Here is a 10,288-nt window from a genome sequence, read left to right as displayed (position 1 = left end):
TCTCGACCATTTCGAGACTCCTCGTCATGTCCGTGATCACATCCGGGACTCCGAACAACCTTCGATACATCAAAACATATAAACTCATAATATAACTGTCATCGAAACTTTAAGCGTGCGGACCCTACGGGTTCGAGAACTATGTAGACACTACAAGAAATATGTCAACTTGTGACCCTCACTATTGGTCTCTGAAACGTCATTGCTTTTCATTTGCGATTTTTTTTTACCAAAAACAAAATGTCAAAAGCTGGCGGTCGTAAACTGAAATTAACGTAAGAAGGTCGTGGAACCCATGACCTTTTGTTTTGGTCACTGGCTGTCTGCCCAAGCCATGTCGGATCCGACGTGGCAAAATTGCGACCAATTCAAAAGGTCATTACTTAGAATCAACCCGGTCCATTTCGATGCTTTAGATGGGCCGAGCCCATTAATTCAGCCTTTTTAATATATTTTTTCTGTTAATTTTCGCTAGCTACATGGGCCTGGCCCAGTAATTCGGCCTTTTAAATTTCTTTGCCGATCCCTTTTGATAGATTTTTTTGGTCTTGTTTTTTCTAGGCCATTTCTTTGCTGGGCCTCTCAAGTTTTCCCCTCAGAAATAATTGTTCAATATATCTTGGGCTGGGCCGAAATAATTGATCCAATCCAACTTCTTTTATTATGCCATTGACATTACAACACATCACACTACAAGTTATCTTGGGCCTAGCCCAGTTCCGATACATTTTCAAAGCAACATGGAATATTATAGGAGCCCAAAATATCTTTACATGCATTCATTCTAGCAATACATATCTTTATGTCCAAGGAACCAGTAAGTGCCAAACAAAACTATTCTACATCAAAGAAAAGAAAATAGATGACAATACATCACAGAAGTTCCTATTGTCCTCCTTCAACATTTGAAAACCTTCACCTGGCAGTAGATCAATCATGAGTGAGAAACAATACAGCAGCAAAAAAATGTTCAGACGATGCAAAAAATAACAGTCATTACACATGGTATTCGCGTACAGATTGTAAGTCATGGATCCATTACACATAGTTTTTGTGTTGTGGACCTTCATGCAATTGCTACTTGGTAAGGCATTACAATGCTCCAGGAAGTGTACCACACTACAGTCAACAGTCTACAGCATGCACAGCTAGGAATTGTAAGTCACATTGCATAGTCAGCAGAAGCATACTAACATCACAAAGGTAGGAGAGTATAAAGTGATGATCTAGATTGAGTTACCATCGGTGAGGAGGTCGATTATCTCCGTGGTGTGCTTGATGATGCGCACAGCCATGATCTTCTTGCCATTGCATCCATGCACTCGATTATGGGGGTACCAATGCATCCAAGTAGAACAAAATCACCACATTAACCCACGGCTTCAAGTACTCCCTCCGTTCTGAATTACTTGTCTTAGATTTGTCTAGATACGGATGTATCTAGCACTAAAATGAATCTAGATACGGATGTATCTAGATAAATCCAAGACAAGTAACTCGGAACGGAGGGAGTACAAGCTAAGTATATATCAAGTGTCAATGAAAATAAGTTGAGAAAAACACTGGAAATAATTATGTCATGTCATGCAAAGTTCAAACAGAACAAACATATGCATGCCAAGGTGAAATATTACAAAGAAAGCACTCATCAGGTAGCAGTGCATACAAAATCGCTGTTTTAGTAGTAGCAAATACTCTCTGTGTAAGCAGTAGTAAAAACTCATGCAATACCAAATTCAAAGATTTTTTTATTGTAGCTAACAGAAGTATGGAACAATAGTTAACAACTCAAGTCAGAAAAGGTAGGAGTGTCTCTCTAAGAGACACAACTGATACTGATCAAAGATAATAACAGAGCACAAAATAAGGTAGGTACATTGACTTCTTTAAAGACAATAAGCAGGACCAACAGATTCACATGTTACATCAGCATGAAGTTACAATGGCAGATGCCAGGCTGTAGGAGGAATCAACAGCGGCAAGTAGCAGCATCTACGAGCAGTGCTTAGGAGCAGCAGCAGTGCCTAATTAGCAGGAGCAGTAGCAAAACAACGAGTGGCGGCAGCGGAGTAGCAAGCAGGAGCAGCTACTGCATCTGATGGTTGGCAGTGCAACAACGGTGCATCATCAGGGACACAAGTCCACCAAAAAATCAAGCATGCCATGCCACAAATCTGAACTCAAGGAGGAAGCAGAGACAAGCCGTGACTTACAGTTGTAGCTTAGAAGCCAAGCATAAGGGCAATTCAAGTACAAAACTCTGGAGTTAATACCTGGTTCTTGACAGACTTGGCCATCTTGCGGAACTCCTTGCGCATCAGAGTCTTGTGCTGGAGCTTGGCAGGGGTGTTCTGCTTCTTGGTCTTGGTCATGGACAGGACAACAGCCTTGTCCTCTCCCGCTGATGGCTGGACCGCCACAGTCTTGCTGTTCGCCAAGCCTGAAACCACATCAGCCCCACGGCAAGTTAGCTCCTTGCAGAGACACTTGCAAACAAAAGGGTTAAAAACAGTGCAAAGAGCTACGGACCCGAGAACTTGTAGGACTGGATATTGTAGAGGTTGTTGGGCTCCTTGCTGAACTGCACCTTGGTGTTGCTGTTGCCGAACTGCTTGATCAAGAAGTAGTTGTTCTTCTTCACGAGCTCCCAGACCGGAGACCCTGGAACGGTAGTCATTTCCCTTGGCCTACATCACCAAAACATCAACCAAAAGTCAGATCCTACAACTAGCAACAAGCAACAGGATGCACTAATCTTACAGAATGTGGAAACATTTAACCATTTGACGCAAAATTGTATGCTGATTGCAAGTAGAAACATGGGTTACAAAAAATATACAGCAGAAGCAGCAGTGAAGCTTGAGCGTCCCATCGACTACTGACAAGTACGAACAGATCTCACTGGCAAGAGGAAATCATAGTGTGCAGCTCTAACGCGGGTTGGGATCTAGCCTAGGACGAACCACATACGTTTTACATGGGCACACAAATATCATAAACAAGTATGCACAGATTATGATTGAAATCTTGCTATCGAGCAGTCAAGTATTACTTCTTTGCATGGTAGGATACAAATATTATAAACGTTGCTTCACGGCCACTGATTACTTGCTCGTTGCGCGGAGATTTTAATCAGTGTGACAACTAGTCACTAGATACAAAACAATTCATATAAACAGGGCATGTTGACCTGTGTGCGGAACCGACGACGCAGCTGATCTGGATATGGATCGGCGGTGGGATGCCTACATCAAGATTCAACAATCAAGGTTTCATCAGTAAATCATAAGAAAGAAAATCTCAAGTCAAGTTTTCCTGAATCAACTAGACTTCACTGTGTAGGTACTACCAAGTACCAACAACTTAAATAGCTAAGTACCACGCTTTAGTTCTACATCTCTACAGTTCTATATTTACCAACCCAATATGCCCAATTTCCCACAGACCGATTCAAAGTTATTATAGCTTCCAGGTTAAGCCTAGGGAATCAAAGGAAATACACATCAGAAATGTTAGGTACATGTTGGGTTAGCACTACAATGTTTCACACTTATTTTGCACAAAAAACTAAAGGAGGTTTGTTGTACTCGATTAGGAAACAGTGACAATGGCGGGGTGAATAATTTCATCTGTGCATATACAAGGATGACATTGTGAGGTACTAGCACACACAAAGCACTAGTTTACCAATCAGGCTATCGCTGCTCGAAATGAAGAGGCTTCGCTGCTAGAATTCACTGCCAAGGTACTAACAAAATAATAAATACGTAAGTGTCAAGCTACAACTCTACATTTCTACATGTTCTCAAAGCAGAAAAAAATGCTTTGTGTGTGCACTGCGTGCCTACTCCGGCCTCCTTACATTGCAGATCAGCTCCCCATGGAAACCACCAGCCGCCAGGAGGTTGTCTTTCACCGTCATGGTGCTGATCTTCACCCTGTACAAGGGCCGACCTCCCTGCATATCCTGCACAGTGTGGTCGCACAGTGGATCAGAGATTGACCGGCATTCCGACGATGCAGGACTATCACATCGCTCTGTGGTAGATCACCTGATTTGGGCATGCCACGTTGAGCACTTCTTTTCCTCTCCGGAGTAAGGACCACCAGTGCCTCACAGAATAGTTCTGCATCACGTACACATCATGCTTGGAAGTAGCCCACAGGAGGTTCCTCAGCTGCACATGTACAAGTATAGGTCAGTGCGTTCGTACCAGAATTTTTCTTAAAACTCTGCAGAAATACAATGATGCAAATGAGCGCCATTTTATTCAAGCACACCTCGGGTAATTACAACTATGTGATTCTACTGATAATCTAGATCTCCTTCAGGTTTTGATTCATTTAATCAAACGATAGAATTCCAAGCTTGCATCCTTCTGTACTAAATGGCAATTATACATGACAAGAATAGACACCAGTAAAATAGAAGACAACAATTTTTTTTGCACAATTCATTTACACTTCAACGGTGTAGCATTCCAGAGTGCAGACTATGCCCATAAAGCCGAAAACAAATCCTATCACCATCATTTCAACACCACCGAGTTTTGACAGCAAGGGACACTACAACATGTTCTAGTTTTTATACAATTTTAGTTTAGATATCATTTAAATTTATGTAGTAATATAGTTTATGCTAGTAGTCTGAATTGAGTTCAAATCATGTTTGATGGACTAGTTTGAATCAAATTCGCATGAATTTGTGTTTAATTTTTTTAAGGAGTTAAGTATAAGGATTCAGCTAGGAACCACTAATTTATAGAGGAGCAAATTTGAGGAGTTAAAGATAAGAGGCCATATAGGGATCGGTTAGAGATTCTTGAGCACGCGCGCAGCCATTTCAATAGTTGAGGATGCAGGTAGGGACACACGCGTGCTCACACAGACAAGGACCAAATAGAAGAGGTGAAGGGAGGAGGCCGTACCTTGGACGAGGAGGTCGGCGATGGACTCGACGCGGCATCCGTCGGCAGCGCCCCGGCCTAGGGTTTCGGATCGGAGAAACGACGACGCAGGAGAGGGGCCAGTCAAGTCTGTATCCATCACCATTTTTAGGAAGGAATCCACGCCGAGATGAGAGCACGATGGGGGTGGGGGGGGGGGGGGTACCTTTGACCGGCGCGTCCTCGAATGAAGCGGCGTGCCCCGGCGGAGGAAGAGGCGGGGCCGCGGCGGGCGGCGGCGGGGGCGGCGCGTCGGGGGCGGGGGCGGGGACCCAGACTTGGCTACTGTCGGGCCGGCCCCAGACCTGCCACCTTCTCGGCATCGCGGCGGGGGTCTCTCCCGGAATCTCGGCGGCGCTTGATGGGGAGGTGGGCGGTGCTGGATGGCGAGGGCTCGGCGCTCGGTGGGGTGGGAGACTGGCGTTGGAGGCGTGGTGGCGGCGCTGGACGGGCAGTGAGGCGCTGGTCGATGGGGAGGGAGGCGGCGCTGGAGTGGCTGGACGATGGCACTAGAGGAGTGGGGGCAGCAGCGGGTGTGGGGTGCGGCGGCGCCGGACGGGATTGGGAGGAGGGGCGGCGCGATGCAGATGTGAGATGGGGAGGACGACGACAGAAGACTGAAGCTGAGCGAGGAGATGGAAAATGACCAGTTAGGGTTTCAGGGTTGGTGTGCAAGGGTTGAGGACGGCCGTTGGATCCAGCATCCGACGGCGTATCATGCGTGATCCGCGTGAGATGTCCACAGACCAATCAGGATGCAGTATGATGTTATAATCATCTAAATAGGTTATAGTTGCCTAAAATTAATGTGTTAAAATCATGTCAGCTATTTTATGACCTGAAAATGCAAAACCTTCTCATTGTGTCACCAAATGTGAACAAGTTTTCAGGAAAAATAACAAACAAGAAATAAGATAAATAACTTTTATAAGGTGTCGTGAGAAATGAGTTTTTGGCAAAAAAATACATTTTCCATTTTTTGAGTGCTCAAAATGAGTTTTTTCATGAAGGACCTATCATATATTTGTTGCAAAATTGGATCAAATCAATTTTCTAAAATATTAGGTCATGTTTAATACACAATTGATCAAATGGTTGGCTGTCAAAAGTTTTTGATCCACCTCTGGTGAAAAAGACAAATTTCCGTTAATCCAGCTGGAAGCAGGTCAAGTTTGAACTGCAGCTGCCTTATAGTTTGCTCTTTATTTTTTTCCAAAAATCATTTCTAGGTACATAAGTATCTATTTAATCAGAGAAACACCAAAAAAATTCCAAGATTCAACCACTAGCTAGGAACAGTCATTCCCGTTGTTTTGGCCGCATTTTGAAACGGGCATAAAAAATTCAAAAAAATTCAAAAAATTGGAAAACCTTCGCATTGCGTCATTATATGTGACCAAGTTAGCAGGAAAAATTATAAACTTGTAATACGGCGGTTATTTTAAAAAAGTGTTCTCGGAAACGAGCTATCAAGTGTGAAGATTCATGGCTTTCAAGCCAAATGATCAATCTTATGGCCACATTCATGACATAGTTTGTTCAAATGATCTCATATTGTGCACAAGGGTGCATATTGGAATGACAAACAATGTTGCCTAAGGAAGTTTTCATTTTTCTTTGAACGAAAAATTCATTTTCCATTTTTCGAGTGCCCAAAATGAGTTTTTTTGTGAATGACCTACCAAATATTTGTTGTAAAATTGTACCAAATAAATTTTCTAAAATACTAGGACATATTAAATGCACAGTTGACCAAATGGTTGGGTTTCAAAAGCTTTTATCCACCTCTCGTGAAAAAGACAAAATTTTGTTGATTCAGTTGGAAGCGGGTCAAATTTGAACTGCGGCTGCCTCATAGTTTGCTCTTAATTTTTTTCAAAAATCATTTATAGGTACATAAGTATCTATTTAATCAGAGAAACACAAAAAAATTCTAAGATTCAACCACTAGCTAGGAACGGTCAAGCCCGCCGTTTTGACCGCATTTTAAAACGGGCATAAAAATTTCAAAAAATATCAAAAACTTGGAAAACCTTCGCATTGTGTCATTATATGTGACGAAGTTTCCAGAAAAAATAATAAACTTGTAATACAGAAATTATTTTAAAAAAGTGTTCTCAAAAATGAGCTATCATGCGTGAAGATTCATGGCTTTCAAGCCAAATGATCAATCTTATGGCCACATTCATGGCATAATTTGTTCAAATGATCCCATATTGTGCAAAAGAGTGCATCTTGGAATTCCAAACAATGTTGCCTAAGGGAGTTTTCATTTTCTTTTCACGGAAAATACATTTTCCATTTTTCGAGTGCCAAAAATGAGTTTTTTTGTGAAGGACCTACCATATATTTGTTGCAAAAATGGACCTAATCAATTTTATAAAATACTAGGCCATATTTAATGCACAATTGACAAAATGGTTGGGTGTCAAAAGTTTTGACCCACCTCTGGTGAAAAAGACAAATTCCCGCCGATTCAGTTGGAAGCGGGTCAAATTTGAACTGCAGCTGCCTCATAGTTTGGTCTTTATTTTTTCCAAAAATCATTTCTAGGTAAATAAGTATCTATTTAGTCAGAAATACATGGTTTGATGGCGAGACATTGAGGTTTGGACGGTGGCCGAGGGCCCCAACTCTAGAGCGCATAAGCTCGCATGCCCGCCGCGTGGTCACCGCGTGACCGTGGTGTTGTCATGCATTCTGGGTGGCCTAGGCATGTCTAGTGGGTTGGGCACTCCCCAGGTAGGTGCTAGGAAGAAAATTACAACATAAGATTCTCATGAGGAGACCGAACTATGCTCAAAGATGAATTAGCAGCCAAGTGTTTGATTAGCGGTACGGGAAATGCACATGGCCAATGGGCGTGAGTTTTGGCTGAGGATGATCATATACTAAGAAGAATGTCTTCACAATTTTTTAGGGAAATCAAGAATATATTTATAACACTTCCTTCACAAAGTGCTGCTCTGAACAGAATAGGGAAATGAATATTGTTGAGTTATTTTTGGACTAGGCAAGGAAGGTTTTTTGACATATTTGATGAAGATATGATCCAAACAATTTATGATAATTTTTTGGGAATTTTTGGAATAACAGAAATATAGGTTGCTTCACAACCTAGGGCAAAATTTGACACATGGACATGACACATAGGCAAAACTGATGAGATGGCGCCTAGTCATCACAACCCACCATAATTTACAAGGCTATGACCATCTATATTGGTCGTTAACAACTAGAAATAAGGCAGCGGACCAGCGCTGTTTGCTTTATGACCATTTCGTGTAAGGAAATTACGACCTTTCTGACCAAAATGGTCGCAATGGTTTAGGGTTTGGAGCCCCCTGAACAGCTTTTGACTAATTGGTCTCAAATGGTCATAGATCTATGACCAATTCTTCCAGGGTCACTGACTGAAGGTCACTAGTTGACATATTTCTTGTAGTGAGACATGACCGAGACACGTCTCCGGTCAATAACCAATAGCGGAACCTGGATGCTCATATTGGCTCCCACATATTCTACGAAGATCTTTATCGGTCAGACCGCATAACAACATACGTTGTTCCCTTTGTCAACGGTATGTTACTTGCCCGAGATTCGATCGTCGGTATCTCAATACCTAGTTCAATCTCGTTACCGGCAAGTCTCTTTACTCGTTCCGTAATACATCATCCCGCAACAAACTCATTAGTTGCAATGCTTGCAAGGCTTAAGTGATGTGCATTACCGAGAGGGCCCAGAGATACCTCTCCGACAATCGGAGTGACAAATCCTAATCTCGAAATACGCCAACCCAACAAATACCTTCGGAGACACCTGTAGAGCACCTTTATAATCACCCAGTTACGTTGTGACGTTTGGTAGCACACAAAGTGTTCCTCCGGTAAACGGGAGTTGCATAATCTCATAGTCATAGGAACATGTATAAGTCATGAATAAAGCAATAGCAACATACTAAACGATTGAGTGCTAAGCTAACGAAATGGGTCAAGTCAATCACATCATTCTCCTAATGATGTGATCCCGTTAATCAAATGACAACTCATGTCTATGGCTAGGAAACATAACCATCTTTGATCAACGAGTTAGTCAAGTAGAGGCATACTAGTGACACTCTGTTTGTCTATGTATTCACACATGTATTATGTTTTCGGTTAATACAATTCTAGCATGAATAATAAACATTTATCATGATATAAGGAAATAAATAATAACTTTATTATTGCCTCTAGGGCATATTTCCTTCATCGACTGCATGCATTGAAAATGGAAGAATTGCCCATTTGCTTGGCAGGGGATGTACAAAGGCGCCACCGGCGGTTGCAGTGTGGTACTTAAGGCGGTGGCCACACAGGACCTCTGGATTTGACACTCCTTCTTGAAGGAAATATGCCCTAGAGGCAATAATAAAGTATTATTTATTTCCTTATATCATGATAAATGTTTATTATTCATGCTAGAATTGTATTAACCGGAAACATAATACATGTGTGAATACATAGACAAACAGAGTGTCACTAGTATGCCTCTACTTGACTAGGTCGTTAATCAAAGATGGTTATGTTTCCTAGCCATAGACATGAGTTGTCATTTGATTAACGGGATCACCTCATTAGGAGAATGACGTGATTGACTTGACCCATTCCGTTAGCTTAGCACTTGATCGTTTAGTATGTTGCTATTGCTTTCTTCATGACTTATACATGTTCCTATGACTATGAGATTATGCAACTCCCGTTTACCGGAGGAACACTTTGTGTGCTACCAAACGTCACAACGTAACTGGGTGATTATAAAGGTGCTCTACAGGTGTCTCCAAAGGTACTTGTTGGGTTGGCGTATTTCGAGATTAGGATTTGTCACTCCGATTGTCGGAGAGGTATCTCTGGGCCCACTCGGTAATGCACATCACTATAAGCCTTGCAAGCATTGTGACTAATGAGTTAGTTGGAGGATGATGTATTACGGAACGAGTAAAGAGACTTGCCGGTAACGAGATTGAACTAGGTATCGAGATACCGACGATCGAATCTCGGGCAAGTAACATACCGATGACAAAGGGAACAACGTATGTTGTTATGCGGTCTGACCGATAAAGATCTTCGTAGAATATGTGGGAACCAATATGAGCATCCAGGTTCCGCTATTGGTTATTGACCGGAGAGGTGTCTCGGTCATGTCTACATAGTTCTCGAACCCGTAGGGTCCGCACGCTTAAAGTTACGATGTTAGTTATATTATGAGTTTATATGTTTTGATGTACCGAAGGTTGTTCGGAGTCCCGGATGTGATCACGGACATGACGAGGAGTCTCGAAATGGTCGAGACATAAAGATTGA

At 42.3% G+C, this 10,288-nt stretch overlaps 1 protein-coding gene across 1 annotated transcript; it reads right to left on the bottom strand.

Annotated features, from left to right (window-relative positions):
- Positions 1-638: 638 nt before the first annotated feature.
- On the bottom strand, positions 639-5,586 carry LOC123080755 (60S ribosomal protein L28-2). Its single transcript, XM_044503691.1, has 8 exons — positions 5,113-5,586; positions 4,929-5,036; positions 4,053-4,178; positions 3,863-3,967; positions 3,191-3,245; positions 2,530-2,687; positions 1,241-2,440; positions 639-919 (listed from the first exon to the last, which is right to left on the bottom strand). Exons 3-7 carry the CDS (start codon positions 4,063-4,065, stop codon positions 2,247-2,249), a joined length of 525 nt encoding a protein of 174 aa, XP_044359626.1. The 5' UTR covers positions 4,066-4,178; positions 4,929-5,036; positions 5,113-5,586; the 3' UTR covers positions 639-919; positions 1,241-2,246.
- Between the last annotated feature and the right edge of the window lie 4,702 nt (positions 5,587-10,288).

This window comes from Triticum aestivum, chromosome 3D (assembly GCF_018294505.1).
Source record: "Triticum aestivum cultivar Chinese Spring chromosome 3D, IWGSC CS RefSeq v2.1, whole genome shotgun sequence".
Lineage (NCBI taxonomy): Eukaryota > Viridiplantae > Streptophyta > Magnoliopsida > Poales > Poaceae > Triticum > Triticum aestivum.
This window is presented reverse-complemented; position numbering and strand designations above follow the sequence as displayed.